General features: G+C 41.8%; 1 protein-coding gene and 1 non-coding gene across 2 annotated transcripts in view; one reads left to right on the forward strand and one right to left on the reverse strand.

The window, feature by feature from the left end:
• The first annotated feature begins 338 nt into the window (after positions 1-338).
• Positions 339-442, forward strand: LOC118758391 (U6 spliceosomal RNA). The gene has a single exon (XR_004995686.2). It is a non-coding gene; the product is annotated as a U6 spliceosomal RNA (small nuclear RNA).
• A 2,774-nt stretch (positions 443-3,216) lies between these two features.
• SAMD5 (sterile alpha motif domain containing 5) overlaps positions 3,217-17,532 on the reverse strand; it is a 44,247-nt gene continuing 29,931 nt past the window's right edge. Inside the window, exon 2 of the mRNA XM_004587297.4 lies at positions 3,217-3,942. Within this exon, the coding sequence (XP_004587354.2) occupies positions 3,880-3,942 (63 nt within the window). The 3' untranslated portion in view covers positions 3,217-3,879. The remainder of the gene's footprint in view (positions 3,943-17,532) is intronic.

Genomic DNA, 17,532 nt, shown 5'->3' on the forward strand with positions numbered 1-17,532 from the left:
TGCCATCTACAAAACACATCTCACCAACAAAGATCAGCAGAAACTATATCTCATAGATTTGATGTTATTGTATTTATCTTCATTTCTTCAAAAAAAATTTCCTTATATTAAATTCTTCACTAATTCATAGGTCATACTGTAGCATCATCTTCTTCAAGAATGTCCTTGATTTTCTTTTTCATTTCTTCAATGGTGCATTAGTCATTCAGTAACATGTTATTTAACTTCATGGCATTGTAAATTTCTGTTTTTCTTTCTGTTGTTTTTGAGACTTTTCATTTAAGGGAATGTATAGTGACTGTATAATGGAGACTTATCATATCCAGATGTGAAGATACGTGCTCACTTCAGCAGCACATATACTAAAATTGGAACGATACACAGATTAGCATGGCCCCTGGCAAGGATGACCAGATGTGAAGATAAAATGTAACATGCATTTCCACTTCCAGATCAAAGACAGACTCCCAATGAAACTGTTACTATATCTTGACAATAGGATACTGGACTCTGCCATTTTGCATTCCGCAATGATGGAATTATCACTGCTTATGAAGAACTATACTATTGTTATAATTTAGGAGGAATCAGTGGTGGAGGGGAAAGACTTGGAGAGGGGGAAAGGGAAATCCAGAGGCTTTGGAACTAGGTCATAAAATAATTTTTTTAAAGGGGGATATATTCTTCAAACACAGCAGAGGTCCCGTCAGTGAATGGTGGTAAGTTAGTCATCACTTAGGCTTGCTACTCAATCTGAAGTGATCTCTTCCACTCAAGAGGAAGTAATGATGAGAGCTCACAGTAAGGGAGGGGAGTGAGACAGGCAGTCAGCACCATGACATACCAGCTCTAGGCCAAGAGGTGTACTTGTTTAGTTACTGAACTCCTAAACCTCTCAAGAATTGTAGGAGGCACTGGATGTACTTTCCCCTTCTTATGACGAGAGACAATGCATCTTTAGTAAGTTCCACAACTGTTGGGGATCACTCCGCAAAAACACACTATGGCTTCTGCCCTCGACTGATCCAGCACAGGAAACAACGTCATGAGGCTAATCCTGGAGTTGGATCGAAGATCTGAGGAAGCTCACAGTGTAAACTCAAGGCACATTGTTGCTTTTTCTTAACAACACCAAGAGGTTATAAATTTCTCTGGACATAGAAAATACTTGTCTTTTGTTGCTGTAAGTTCAGGTTTTCCCAAGGCTTGGGGTTTAGCTCCTCTGGTAAGGAAGGAGCTCTTAAAAATCACGTGTTCCCCTTGCCAAGAAATATCTTATAGGAATGAAATCTGCTCATTCTCTCTAAAGTCTGTTCAAAGATGAACTGAAGAAAATTTTTCTGTAATCTTCCAAATTTTTCAATGTTATAGAGTAAAAGTCGAATCAATCTCTCAAGCTGTTCTAGAAAATATAAATCAAGATAATCCTCTAGTCTTGATAACATATTTGTTCTTAAGTCAACTGCTTCTTCCTTTATATTCAAAAATATAATTAGCATTCAGATAAAAGACTGAAAAAAATCACTATTTTTATGCATAGTTGTCTCCAGATGTAATTCATGATATAATTCCTTCCCTTACATTATGCATGTTGTTTTATTGTGATTTATTTAAAAAGACTTATTTTATTTTTATTGGAAAGTCAGATATACAGGGAGAAAGAGAGAAAAAGAGGAAGATCTTCCATCCGCGATTCACTCCCCAAGTGACTGTAATGGCCAGAGCTGTGCCAATCCGAAGCTAGGAGCCAGAAGTTTCTTCTGGGTCTCCCACATGGGTGCGGGGTCCCAAGGCTTTTGGCTGTCCTCTACTACTTTCCCAGGCCACAAGTAGGGAGCTGGATGGGACACAGGTCCACCAGGATTAGAACCAACACACAGATGGGATCCCAGAGCATACAAAGTGAGGACTTTTGGCCATTAGGCTACCGCATTGGGCCCATGCTTTATTGTGATTTAATGCAAACAAATTAATATGCTTCCTTCCATGTGTCTTTGCTTGTTTTTAGCTATTCTTCTTCTAGTTTTAACCAAGAAGACTTTACAACCCATTAGCTATTTCGTGTTTTAAACTGTGACTCTTAATTCAGTTATAGTACTGTTATTCTCAAATTCCAATAGCAGGTAAAAAGATTTTAATTTGACCAAATAATAGAAGCATAACTTCAATAGAAAACAAAACCTGAAATGGGCATATAGAGTCCTCCTTTTTCTTTTGGTTGTACTGGATTGCACCATGATCATAGTTAACGCTGAAGTTTTTTCCAGCAACAGTTCAACAAACTCATGCAAAGGTACATGTGTGAAGCCAATCGACTACAGATGCTGCACCTGGAAGTGAGGTCTTGAAGAGGAAGCCATTTATTATAGCAATAAATTATATCAGTGACCTATACAGACTCCCCTATCCCTTTAAAAAAATCCATCTCAGAAATGTTAAAGTCTATGATTCACTTGAGAAACAAAAGATGTAAAGTTAATTGAAGTAAAATCTTACGAAAGCAACTGAAAAGACAGTATCTGCAGGTTTTTAGCTTTAATTTCCTTACATTAATTAATTCTTATAAGTATTAACATGTAAGGTAGCATTGTGTTAAAATTGCCCTGGGAGACCTCACGCCTCTCATCCAGGCCTTTCTATGTCCAGGGACCAGTATGCAGCAGGAAAAAAAAGGAATGTAACTTGGTTTTTCTCTGAGTTTCTTGCTATTTTTGTCTATCACAACGCTAATGTAAATGCCTGTATCTCATATCCTGTACGTGATGGAGGGAAGATTATTGAACGCATTCGTGCTGTTGAGTTCAGCTGTCAACCCTGGGGGCTTCTTGCTTAATTAGATCTCTTCCATGGACTCCAGTCAACAAAGTTTTTGATCCTAGCAATACGGTTGACTTTTTTTTTTCTTTTTTAGGCAGAAAATAAGACTATTAACAGACAAAGGCGAGGACACTAAGATTCAGAAATCTTCCAGATTCACCTTAATTTCTCTCCCACAGCAATCCACTCTTCTTAACTGGCTGCTAGAGGATCGGGCTCCCCTTGTTCAACACCCTTTCCACCTTCCTGCACGAGCACAGAATTGCTATCGGCAGCCAGATGAGGTGAGATGGGCTAAGGCACTGTGGCAAACGAGGAGGGACCCTGGTGCTGGAAGTCACTGGGGCGGGGGAGGGGAGGAGCTGCTGGAGCACAACACTCTGAAGAGTGCTGTTCCTAAACCCGAGCCAGATAAACTGCAAAGTTAGAAGAGTTCTTCCCTTGATGATGTTCTTATCAGTTGAATGATTGTACCTACATGTGAAATAACTATATAAAGCACCTTAAAGTAAGAACCCAATCACACATAATTATAGAAGGTATCTCAATTTACAAGAACATGTTCCCATAAGAAGTGAAATAACATGTATGCTAAAATAAAACAAAATTAAAATTACTGTCTTCATGTTAAAAGTTAATCTGGAAATGACATTAGTACTAGTTAATGTTAGAAACTTTTTTTTTAAAGTTTTTGGAGCATACTTAAAATTAGCAATTCCAAAATGGCTTGGCCAGCTTCATCTATTTTCATCAGTTCATAGAATGAATGGAAGAATCCCAAGATATGTATGAGACTGTCTCACAGTGACGTGTCTTTTTAAAAACAACCTCAGCACATCTTCGTACGTAATATTTCACTGCCTTTTTGTTTTCTAGTTACTGCACGCCAGTTACCCAGTTTACTAAGTTGATTATTCCAGAACTTATCCAAGACAAAAGTTAAGCTGATGAGTATTTTCCAGGGTCACCATCCATTTCCCTTTTTGAAAGAAGATTCTAAATATGCCCTTTTTCAGTCTTCAGGCACCTCATCAGTCCTCCACGAGTGCTCAAAAATGATATCTAGTGGTTCTGTGATGACTTCGGCCAATTCATTAAGTACTCTAGGATGCCGGCCATGCGGACCTGTGGATTTGAACATAGCTGGGTTATTGAAGGCCTCCTTTACCCATTCTTCCCCGAGACCTCCTGGCGTCCTGCTCCTACGTTTCAGCCACACTTGTCCCTTTCTGACCACCATGTGGACTTAGGCAACAAACAGCTTTCAACGTCTTTGCTTTCGACATATCAAGTTTCTCTTCCAAGTTAATCAATGAAGAATGCATTCTAGTCTTCTCTATGCTTCATCTTAAAAGGTAGTTTTTTCCTTTTGTTTTCCTTGTAAGAAAAAAGACATCTTTTTCCAAACCTCCATGGGAGTATATCTTGTAATAGTCTACATGCCTAAATCACATCACTCAGTAGTACACAACCTGAGCAACAGAGCATCAGTCAACGCAATGACACATGGGAAGGGCTGCGTACCTCATGCTCAAAGGGTGCAGAGCGATTCAACTTGTATCTGCAAGTGCTAATTCCAAATGCATCTTCCAAAATAAAAAAGATTCACAATCACCTTTAGTCATCATTTGTATGCATCAACAGTTACTTTTTCACACAGACATTTAAATAGCATCCTTGTCATGTGCAGAAGAGAGAGAAATAAGGATTTTGAAAAAGCAGTAACCTAGAAGAACTCATTTGTTTTGTGGTCATCAGGATCAGGGCTCTTGGGCTTATGTTGGGCTAATTATCTGTAAGCTCTGATAGGTGTTGACAGTTTTAACCCCTTCACTGTCACAATGATGCCTCTGCAACTGAAAGACAGCAACAGATGATACCCATCTGTCCCGGCTCTGCGGTGTGCCGAGAGCCCCTGACAGATGCAGGAAGCAGAAAGGCAAGGAAGCCCAGGAGAGCACCAAGAAAGAAGGAACTCGCGTCTTCCCAGAACTCTCACGCTGCTTGGGCCCGACTGTCAGATTCTTACGGGGAAAAGCTGGAATCAATTCAGGAAGCAAAATCAATTCTTGTTTTGTTTTGTTTTCTAGTCCTTTTCTCATGAACCTTAGGCCCAGATCTATTCTTTAAAACTTTGTAAAAGAAAAAACCCAAACTTTATATTGCAGATAACATTAAGATTCATTTGGAAAACAAGGCTACACATTTCTCTAAGGTAAAATGAGTGGCTTTAGTACATGCCGTTTCCAGCCCTACTCCAAAGGCCACCTGCTGATGGCAATGTTAAGCTAATATGTCATTATATTTTTTATTAATTATTTTGCATTATGTGACAGTTTCATAGGCTCTGGGAATAATATGTCATTATTAATCAGGACGATAGCACCAAGCAGTCAGTCCCAACTAAATGGACAGAAAGTAACAGTATTCATGTTTGGGAAGTTTTCCTCCCCAGAGAAGCAAGCTACTTTCTGGCCTGTCTTCTTAAAATTGCTGTTACAATGCTCTCATTAATAACTGTTCTGTTCAACTAACCATCCCCCATAAGCCCATATCCACACAAATGACACTACAAAAAATCACCTCCTTTTATGTATGAACTATGAAAAAGTAATGCCCAATGGATCTTGACAAACCAATTTGATTTTGGTTGGTTGGGGAGTGGGTGGCTTGAGAGGAAGGTCTCTGTAAGTCATCTGTAAACAAAGAAGACAAAACTGAGGTTTTAATACTCTCAACGTGTATTTATTATAGAATCGAAGATGGTTAGCTATTTGCATGAGGAACAGTCTTGCTTTCCGGCATCGGGATCAATAGGACATAGGGAATGAAGGCAAGAAGGCGAAAAAACCACAGGGGGAGGCAGGTGCACCCCCACAACATTCTCACTATGGTCAATCATCTCTACCTTGTCCTGTGCTACACAGAGCTTTGCCTGAAGCCAGGAAGAATCCCCGATTTGCTGGCAAAGGTCACTGTGTTCTAGCAAGACATAAATAAAGAAAATGCCCTCGGGCAGGTCATCATCCAGAGAGCAGAGGCCACACGTGACACTCAGCTGAAGTCAATTCACAGAGCTAACAGCTAGCTGGCAGCCCCTGAAACCTCCCCTGTCTTTAGTTCTACAAAAAGAAATGCCATTCATTCAACAAACCCAGCCTTGCAGTTGGTAGGTCAGGATGCAGCTGGGTCAGAAGTTTCAGTATGTGATCACAGTACAGACCACGTCGCTTGGAGAGCACTGGCAATGCTGGCGATTGGCCTGGGGCCCACACGCCCGCGTGCCCTGGTGTTGCTACACACTGTGACACCAAGAGCCATGACCTGCTAGCACCCATTCTTCAAAAGCAACAGAAGAGAACAGATTTTTAAGTTCTGACAAGCTGGAAGGGAATTACTGCTGAAAATAACTCACACAAACATGCATTTCAGAAAGCAGCTCCTCCCACAAGTTTTCCATGTTTCATTTTCCCCCTAAACTGTCCGGCATCCTCCTAACCCCGGAAACAAGCCTTCCCCGCACCAGGCAAAACGAGAGCCTGCTCGCACGTTTGCCATCTCGTTCGCCGGTTCTAGCACTGGACCGCCACAGAAACCAAGAAAGCAGTGACATCACAGCTGGCCCTTTCCGAAAACATCGCTGAAGCCATCCTCAGTTCTTAATATTCCTGAATCATGATTTGTATTTAAAAATAAAAAAGGAAAAGAAAAAAATGAATGCCAAGAGTTTGTTCTGTGCTGTGTTGATCTCTATGTTCCTAGGAAAACATTCCCACGTGGGTTAGACTACTGTGGTTGGCATTTCCGCCCACCTAATGCGGTGAGCACTGCCAATCAGAATCCTCATACCAAGCAGAATTCTTGGGCTGAACTGCGACTTTCTCAGTTTCTTTTGTTTTTGGCTTTTATAGTGGTGAGGGATTTGGCATTCCCAGATACTTGGCAGGACTCCTAAGCTAGATGCCATCAATGCTAGAGTTCAAATCTGAGAAAGTGGGAGGAGGGGCAGAAAAAGTTATTCAGTGAACAAAGAACACTGCTGTCCTCTGGTATAAAACTGAACATTTATGAGATTATTATTATTTTTGTTGCTCAGTTGATTAACTGATTTCAAACCTGTTACTCTTTTTAGCTTGTGAGTTGCCCCCTAATTAAAGACAAACAGCTATATATAGGCTAAAACATGAATTTGTTTTTTCATTTTTTATGGGAAAGGCAGATTTATAGAGAGGAGAGAGAGATACTCTGTCTGCTGGCCCACTCCCCAAGCAGCCACAACGGCCAAAGCTGAGCCAATCCAAAGCCAGAAACCAGGAACACCCTCCAGATCCCCCACACAGGCACAGGGTTCCAAGGCCTTGGGCTATCCTCTACCACTCACCCAGGCCACAAACAGGGAGCTGGAAGGGAAGTGGAGCAGCTGGGACATGAACCCATACCCATATGGGATCCCAGCAGTTGCAAGCTGAGGATCCAGCCATTAGGCCACTGGCCCGGACTAGAAGCGTTATTTCTCTATTGTGATTTTATTCTAAAGTGCACATAGAACCAAAGAATACAAATTCTGCACATTTGGGTGCTCAGATAAAAAAAATACAACTTGTAACCAACATGAATATTTTGCAGTTTTCATACAATTTCAAAGACAAATGTCTCACAGTACAAAGAAACAGGATAATGGTGGTGGTACAAATGTTGCTACAAATGTTAACCTCTCTCTTCCTGAAAGACATAGAATCACAAAGCAGTATCTTTGAGTGGTTGGTAACAAGACACAAGGTCTTCTTTCACCTCAAGAGATTCTCAAGCCAAGGTTGCCAACATGAATCCCCACAACAGTGGCTTTTATTATGGGTGGAAAAAACAAGAAAAGTAGATATTTGTCTAGAGGCAGTCCAGTTCAGTACACCCTCATTTATATCAAAGCCACATTTCACATTTCATTCAATCTCCACAGACACACTGTATTTAACATCAGCCTTTACCATTATGCATTATAATTTTTACATATAATTTCTCATTACACTGTTTTCCTGGGAATTTGCTTTTTAACAATTTATTTTAAAGTCAGAGTTAGAGAGAGAGCTGGAGAAGGAAAGATTGTCCACGGCCTGGTCACTCCCCAAATGGCTGCAACAACCAGTGCTGGGCCAGGCTTCTGAAGCCAGAAGCCAGGAGCTTCATCTGGGTCTCCCACCAAGGTGGCAGGCTCCCAGGCATTTGGGACATCTTCTGGTGCTTTCCCAGGCACTTTTGGCAGGGAACTGGATCAGGAGTGAGTCAGCCTGGACTTGAACTGGTACCCAGGTGGGAAGAATGGTTGCTATAGCAAAGCTATCCAGGAACCCCTCTTAAACTTCAGTGAGGGCCTGTGCTGGTACCCAGTCCCCAGCAGGCAACGGGATGCAACTTCATACCATAAACATCACTGGCACTTAAGTGTGGCCTTGTCGGCAGCCAATGCCCTGAGCAGCTCAAAAGTCTTACTTCTCTCTGCTTCAAGACCTTATGGCTCCTAAAGCACCTGGGATCTTTCAAAGTTGATTTATAAGTTTCCAGTTTCATTCCAGGGAGAGATACAATCACCAATCACCCTGCACTGACCCAAACCCTACAGCAAGAGTTCCTGCACAGGCAAGCTGGGCAGTATCTGAAAGTTGCCTTCTGCTTAATTTGAACATAGGGAGCTTCATCCCCAGAGGAGCATTGGTCTCAGTAGCACATAACATGTATGTGCGAGCATTATTCAAGCTGCACCTGCAGCAGCCCATCCTCACCTCAGCCTTGTTGTGCACACACACAAAAAAAAATAAGTCCCCTTCCAAGTATTCATTTTCTATCAAAACTGAGAGATACGTGGCTTTCCCTGGCTGTGGCATCACGACTTTGGGAATGATTCCTCTGTATTTTCCTTAACTTGCTACATATAAAAAGTGCGCCGTGTGACAGCAACTCCCAGCTGTGACTTTAACTTCCACTCACCAAGTAGTGTGTGTACTTTGAACGTATGTGTCTCAGGGGGTGGTTTTCCTGGGATCCTACAATCTAGAAAAATGCTTGGCTTACTTCAGAATGTACTACATGATGATCTACATGTATTCTCTTCTTTTGATTTTAGAAACACATACCACCCAATTACATAAACTTTTGTGCTATCCAGTCTTCAATTGTAGTGCTGGTTCAGTGCTTGATACTGAAACAGACAGGATATTCTGTGTATGCTCCTTCCCAGCCAAGCAGAACAGTTCACCGGGTTATGGTTTGCAAGGCTAGCAGGAGTTATACGAGCTGCATTCCCCCCACAATCACTACCACCAATACTTAGAGCAGCTAGGCCCCCTCCATGTCAATGCCTGGAATCACAGCCTTAGGAATTCCACTGCTGGGAATTCTGTCTGATACTTTCGGTTATTTTCTAACAACTCACAGCTGGTCACAGGAATCCAGGGCTGTGTCCCCACTCTTTCAAAACACTAGAGATAGCGCAATCAAAGCGTTGTTAGGGGTAGTCTTGGGAGCAGTGAGTTTAAGAATAAAAGGAAGCTTAGGAATATTTGCAGATTGAGGCTGAGGACTCCAGGGAGACGAATAAACAAAGGTGAAAACCGAAGGGTTCATTAGGGACCAGAAGTGTGGCTGAGGTCAAGAGCAGACATCCGGCGAAAGAGACACGCTAGAGCGAAGAGGAGGAACTGCTCATCCTGGATAGCAGGAAAAGAAAGCAGATGGGCAAAGATGTCACCAGCAGGGGCAACACACCCCGTTCTCACTGATGATGGAGCCCAAGCCAGCTGCTCAGGAGGCCATGCACTGCGCCAGGATAGCACTGTAAGGAGCAAGAGGAGACCTTAAATAGCCACCAGGAAATGAGGAAATGGGCAATGGGAAATGCGGCTGTCAGATGCAAGAGGGCTGGCTTAGACTGAACCACATGCACAGAGAGTAGTGTGGGCTTTGGGAATTTGTATCAGTATTATGCTTTAAGGTCTCCAAATACCACCAAAAATACAATCAAATCCCAGGCCTATACATGTGCCACCAAAAGGCCAGGACAGAAATAGCTAGAGTGCATGGAACATCAGTGTTTTCTGCTCTTGAAAACTTCCAGGGTGACTTCATTTGACCCACTTCTACTGGTGTCAGTCTTCAACAACCCTGCTCAGCTGTGTCCTGAGGATACTCATGTAGTCACTCAATCATCCATTTATTCATTCTCTCTACCCCGGCCACTCGAATGGCTCACAGTGAAGTCACCCATCATGATAGACTAATGGTCACTGAAATCACCCTTCACAAGAATCTACTACATTAGGTTTGGATTAGCACCAATAGCCAGAAGCAGCCAAAGGAAGACAGAACACAATGACAAGCCAAGGAAGACCAGCAGCCACCGGAAGTGGCAACAGCAACGCAGGGTTCTACTCTGCAGCCTTGTAGAGGGAGGTGGCCCAGTGAATACCTCGGTTTCGATCCCGGGGGCCTCCAGATCTACAAGGGGTACGTACATTCAGGCTGCTGGAAGACACAGCAACCACAGAAATGAATGCACAGCTCTTTCACAGAAAGTTTCTCCAATGCCATTAGGAATATTTCAGCTGCTTCACTGCTTTTGACAGGACATGCAAATGTGACTTTATGCAAAAGATACTTTCTTTTCACTTATATCAAATGTACGAAATGCTTCGTTAGACATATTTAATTTCATTCATAATCTATAATGAAAAATATGACTTCAGTCAGTGATGCAAACTGTTTAAATCATGTAAAAAAATGATTGATGGAAACATAAGCACTACCCAGTACCATGTTTATACGTGGGCCCCATGTATACAACACAAAATTAAGACTGAAATCTTTGTTGCGGCACCCAAAATTTCAAATAAGCAGCATATAGAAATACCATTTTTCCATTGTGTAAAATGTCCCCTGGGCATGGGCTTAGCAGTTACTACACTAGTTAGGATCCTGTGTCACACACTGAAGAACCTGTGCTCAACTCAGCTCTGGCCTGACCTCAGCCTCCTGCTGACCGACACCCTTGGGACAGCAGGTGAGGAGTCATGGAGTAGACCCCTCCAACGACCTGGACTGAGTTCCCACTTCCAGCTTTGGCCCCAACCCGGAGTCCTTGTGGGCCTTTGGGGAGCAGACAAGCACATGGGGGCCTTCTCTTACCGTCCATCTCCCTCTGCCTCCCAGGCAAAAACAAACAAACAAACAAAAAACACAAAACAAGCTGGTTTGTTACTTAACTTGACTATTTATGACTTGCTTTCAGTTGCAAGACCAGAAAAGAAAGTTGCAGCCACTATTTCCAAGCATTTCTCTTCAAATAACATACTATAGTTGTGAGTATAAAAATTGAATGTAAATGCAACTATTTTTCTGTTTTGATGTCAGTTTTTAAAGAGTGAGAGTTTCATCTGTAATGCAAATAATCTGAGTTCTATTAGGTTTTTCATTTTAAAGAGAAAGTATTTAAATAATTGTCATTGATGTACTGGAAGATACATAATGAAATATTCACTGCTCCCAATCTGAGAAACCTCAGGAATCTCCTGACAGCTCAGAAGCCTCCAGCTGGGAGACACAGCAACCTCTGTACCAACCGTTCGCAAATATTTTGGTTCTGGGAGATATTCACTGGCTTAGGAAAACCAAGGATTCCAAAAACACTTTGCTTACACAGGTTGTAATATGAAATTCACTGTATCTGAAATTATAATTTATAAATATTTAAACTATCTATTTTAAAATTTTAAATGCTTTCCATGCCAACATAATAATTTATGAAAAAAATAACATGTTATTTTCAAAATTAAGAAGAATAAAATTGCTTTACATTATTTCCCCTATCTGTTCAAGTCTGGCCTGATGGATGACTGGATATTTTACATTCATTCTGTGGCAATACGTTTTTTAGTCAGTGCATATGAAGCAAATCCAGGTTGCACAGCTGTTGCAGAGGACACAGCAGTATCTGAACAGTCTTGAGACAGACAACCGGGGATGCCCATGCTGCTATCTGGGCAAAACAACAAGAGGAAGTTTCAAACCCCAGTAGACTTGCGAATCTGAAATTGCATTAATGAATATTTTGGACTATTTTTCCATTAAAATCACTGATCCAGCCTCTACTTTGATTGATTCTTTTCATACATGATTTTATTTTCTTTTCATGCATGATTTTATTTTCATTTCATGCATTAAGCTTCTCCGGTATACAAATCTCGCAAATACAGATGCATATATAATTATACAATTTTTTAAAACATCACATTTGTTAAATCATCACCCATATTTTTTTACAAATACAAAAAAAATTAATTCACTGTGGCAGCTATAAGTTCACTAAAATTCTAATTTTTCCTTGCATAGTCAGATTCTATAACAACAACTTGCTCTCTTGGGATGTTAGAGTCATTGTGTTTATTTTCTAGAAACTTGCAAAATATTTATCTAGCTGTTCTTTCAAGTGAAAATGGACTCTCATAAAAAAAAAGGCTAGTACAGCTAGCAATTCAAACAATAGTGTAAGCAGCTGGCAGCAGACAAACTTCCCACACACTTTCATTGACAACAGGAGTGCCATGTGAATAGTTTTTACTCAGCCATAGAAACTTTTTCAAAGAATTTACACAATGGGCAATAGTTAACATACTTGTCCATTTTTACCTCTTCATCAGGCTTGTTTTAGCAAAAATGGCCTTTCCCCTGCTTCCTGTTGGTGCAAATGATGACATCAACCAAGCCCACAATCACTCATGTTCTACCAGTGTCAACATCACAGGCTGGAAAGGCAAGTAAGGGCTCAGTACTGTAAACTCAGCCCCAGCTCACAGAGCCCTTGAAGGAGTCATGGGGCTCCCACGGGGTTTGTGGGCCACACTTCTAAGGAGCATTGTTTTATTTCACTTTTAGAGGCAAGAGACATGGTAGATGTCACAAAATTAGCATCCCTGGGTCTCACACCAACTCATCAGTCTGGAACATAACTCTGTCCTTCCTGACGATCACTCCATATTGTTTCTCCTGCCTCCTAGCTGCTTCCGTCTCAAGGAACTAGAAACTCTGCAATCCTCTAGTCAGGAAGGTAAGGCAAGTTTCCTCTCTCAACCCAGAGAGAGGTTTTCTAACATGGCCAGTTTGCCAGGGAAGGCATGCTTCTCTGAGCAGGGGGCAGAATGGGGTTACATTTGCCACTCTTGGCAATCCCAAAATTGTGAGCATAGCCAGAAACCAGCAGAAAAAAAAAAAGCCTCTCCCTCGCAGCATCCAGTGTGTGCTCCCCCAGCACAGAAGCATGACTTCTGCTGGGCCCTGACCTCATCTGACAAACTGAAATGGGCAGAGAAGCAAGACACGTGTCATAATCCTCTTTAGCAATTCCTTACGAGGCATATTTGCAAGTTCAGCAGCAGCCACAGTGAAGGAGTATCCAGGGGATCCACACCACTTTCCATTCTCTACATTGGTCTTGATTTTGGCAAGGATACTCAGTGACACATTCAAATGTCCAGCAAAAAGACACACTCAAACGGAGCAGCAGCTCACTGCCTGAAGAGAACGGCACACACAAGGTCATCTGCGTAAGATGCTGACTGCCCAACTAAACCTCAAGGAAATGTGAATGGGTTAAGGGAGGCAGCAAAGCATGTAAATGGGACTGAGGCTGTTTATGTCTTGTAAGCCTTGACCAGACACACTTGCCATTGTGAGCCACATTTGCTAGGAGATGTGAGAGCAAAACGCAGATCCAAGGGCGTCACGGTAAGAGTCCAAAGTAGCCTTGTGTCATTGCATCCAAGTGAGTACAAGGTGCTTATATGTTTGTGTGTCAAAGAAAAGAAATCTGGGGGCTAAGGGGAGTGAATGGAGAACATGCAAGACTGCTTCAATCTCCAGGTAGTCCTCAGCCATGCCATCATCCATCCAGTTCTGCTAGAATAGACAGGAAGTCCCTGTGGAGAGCGGGCATGGATCTACTCAGTCTCTCCTGCTCCAGCAGTTAAAGTACCACTTGGGATGTCTGAATCCTGTATCAGCCTAGCTCCACGTGTAAATCCAGCCTCCTTTTAATGTGCAACTAGAACAACAGCAGGGGATAAGAATCTGGGTTCCTGTCATCCACGTGGGGACTGGACTGAGTTCACAGCTCATGGCTGCAGTGTGGCCCTGCTCAGCCCCACCATGGCTAGTGCAGGTGCTGAAGAAATGCAGCAGTTAGATGATGTCTCTCTGCTTTTGAGAGGAAGAGAACATGAGAGAAAGAGAAAGGAAGGAAGGAATGATAAAAAAAATTGCTTATAACATTTAAAAGAAAAATCAAAAAAACGGGGAAAAAAAGCTTTGTTACTTTCTATATGGTTGGCCTTGGACAAGTTTAACATCTACACTCTCTGACTCAGTTCTCCTCCTGTGAAATGGGAGTAACAGTAACACCTGCATCTCAGAGGGTTGTTATGAGGAATAAATGAGCTAACTCGTGCTTAGTATATAACACAGCATTGTATAAGCCTTCCTAACTCTGGGTGTCTTCCCAGCACCCACCTTCACAAAGACATGGACTTAGATAACTCAGTCACTGAGAGGGATGTGATGTAAACCCAGCCCTAAAGATGTGTATATTCTGGCACAGCTTCAGCACAAAACTGTAATGGATGTTCAGCCACAATATTAAGGTAGTCATCCACAAATGTTATTAGAATAAATCATGAATAATGTGTATGCTTTAAGCACTGTTTAGCCATTAACTTTACAAAATGCCATTTAGCCTTGTGAAGCATGCCCTATAGAATGTAACTACTATATGAACAGTTCTCAGCTTATTCGGACATAAAGACCTCTTTAATTGTTTTAAAAACATAAGCCTCGTCTACCCTCAAGCACACACACATGTGTGCATTTATATAAACACAAATTCACAAGCGCACAAAGACCATGACCTGACTTACATTTTTCTTACTTTCCTATAGCCCTACGCTTTAGAAAAAATACCGATTTAAAAGTGACCAAGCATATAAATACATTTGAAACATTTTCATAAAATGTGATTCATGGAGAAATCCACTGATAACAACATGTAGTAAAATGAAGTCGAGGTCTCTTGTACTAATTCTTTAAGGTTCTGTATTCCTTGGATTCAAAGCTACTTTCCCAGGAGAATAGAATCATCCGGTGATGAAATTGGATTCTTACATAAATTCAACTCTATTTAAATGAAACTTAGTTAACAGAGTAAAAAAATCAAACCCCAGAATCCCAATGTCAATTCTAGTGGTCTCTGCATGCTGGAAGACTTTATAGCAACATTCAAACAAACTAAAGGCTTTGCGTAAGTCAGAACAGCCACATTTCCTCTCTTCACCATCTTCCAGAGCTCAGCCCTAACAACTGTCATGTTTATTTCAGGAATCTGACCTACTGCAGCCAAGACATTAGACAGAGAACACAGATAAGCCCATGTAGTTTCTACAAGAAAAATAAATGTGAAATCAGAGATAAAGCAGAAATGACCCAAATTCCCAAAAACATAATACACATCTATTGAAAAAAAAATCTCCAGGCAAAATATGGAAGTCAGTAAACTGCATATTTTTCAGAGAATTTAAAATAGAACAACAAATGTATTAGAATCTCCCTTGTTCAGATAGGAGCTTCCTGTGTATTGCACAGAACACATGGCTGGGCACTGACTTTCACCCATCCAGTAAAGACCTATCTCTCTCTCTCTCTCTCTCTCTCTCTCTCTCTCTCTCTCACACACACACACACACACACACACACACACACAGACACACACACTACTGAAATCACACTTAGGAACTAGCTCTTCAACCATTTTCTTCCCATGCTTCCCATTCCCTTTGAGATCAAATGTAAAATAACCTTTCATGTTAAAGCAGCTGATGCTTTTTTATTTTCAGGCATAATGTGTAAAAATCATGCTACTTAACACTACATTATATTCACGGATCATGCAAGTTAAATACAGACACCTTGCTGATTTCTTAATATGGATTCAGCTAAGATTAGTTATGCATCTGCCACCTTAACATTCAGATTGGGGGTGGAAAAAAAAGCCTTAGTTAAAAATCACACTTGCCTTGTAAATGCTTAGAATTTTATGGTTCATTTAAGAACATTACAATCAAGAATTTAATTATGTCAAAAAAGAATGGTTCTTCTTAACAGCCAAAATTGCATCCCCCTCGTTTTCTCGCCCCCACCCCACAAAGTGGATCATTTTCCTTAACCTCTGTGGGCTTGTTTTCTGATATATGAAATAAAGAGGCTTGGTTGGATGATACAATAGCTCCAGTTGCATCATGTGGAGGTTTTAAGATTTCCAAGGAGTAGACTGAGGAATAGAGCAGAGGAGGTAGTGCCAAGAATCCCTGAGAGTGTGGCCATTTCAATTCCTAAACATGGTAATATTTCCTGAGGCATCACACAACCATCCAGCAGGGTAGAGTCTCTGGCCTGGCAACTGTGGGCTGAAGGGCAGCCAGGTGTTAGCAACAAGAGTCCCACCAAAGCCTCAACCATGCTTTAACACTTAGACACTTGTTATAGCAACACACTATTCAGCAAATCACTTAATCTCAAAAACACATGGATTTCTTCCAGTTTAAGATCTGTGTGTTCCGGCATCAGGATGGACTGAGAACTAAGGATGGAAGATTAATCTGTGTGTGGTATGGGGTTGGGAATGGAGGAGGACTTATTTTGGGATCAGAAAATCTAACAATAACCTCTTGTCTGAGTAGTAAAATGCTTAAGCTTTGCAAGGGACTATAAACATACAGTAAAATCCTCTTCAGTATGTTTCAATAATTCACTCTGGTGGTGGGTCATGTTCCACTTGGTTCAATTAAATGAAGACACAACTGATGATGAGTCACCTTCTACCAGCAAACAGAGTATAAGACAAAGACTCCTGTGCAGGTCATTTATTTGGGAACGTGATCCCAGGGAGGCGAAGGGAGGGGTAAGGAATGATGGAAGCAAAGTCAACACAGAATGCATGATGGGGCTGGTCACTGAAGGCGTGTTTGGGGGGATGCTGCCCAATTACGCAAAAGCTTTCCAGGAGCCTTAGCAAATATGTCTCAGACCCATTCGTGGAGGAGAACAAGGAGAGGAGTGTGTGTCCATTAGCTCTCATTGCCCATCTGGCAAAGTTTCCTCCTGGGTGGCAACTTGCCTGCACTTCCTGCTCACACAGGTGAATGCTAGGCAGTTCTCACAGAGTCCATGAAGCTTAGACCAACAAGCTGTCACATCGCACCCATGCGGTGCTTGTCAAAGCCTGTCCAAAACCGTCTGCTCGGCGATGGCCAACGCAGGATTGAAAGTCAATGTGAGCTAATGAAGTGTGCACAGGTATCAGACCACAGGCACCACTGCGAATGGGATGGTGATGCTGCAAGAACAAATCACCTCACAACTTCAATGACTCATACCACTCCTGCTACACAATGTTGACAAAACAGTCTCTGTCAGGCCCTGCAGTGGCAGGGAAGGTTCCAGAGCACAGCAGTACAGCATGTCACACTGGGGACTAGCCCAGGAGAAACAATTTACTTTAAGGATGTCTGTGCACGTCCTTTGTGGCACTTCTTTACTTTGGGCACACGACCATCCAATGTTCAGAAACATTTAGTCCACATACAAAGAAAGCAGATCATTCCCCACAGGTTTTTTTCCTAATAC

This window comes from Ochotona princeps, chromosome 1 (genome assembly GCF_030435755.1).
Source record: "Ochotona princeps isolate mOchPri1 chromosome 1, mOchPri1.hap1, whole genome shotgun sequence".
NCBI classification, from domain to species: domain Eukaryota; kingdom Metazoa; phylum Chordata; class Mammalia; order Lagomorpha; family Ochotonidae; genus Ochotona; species Ochotona princeps.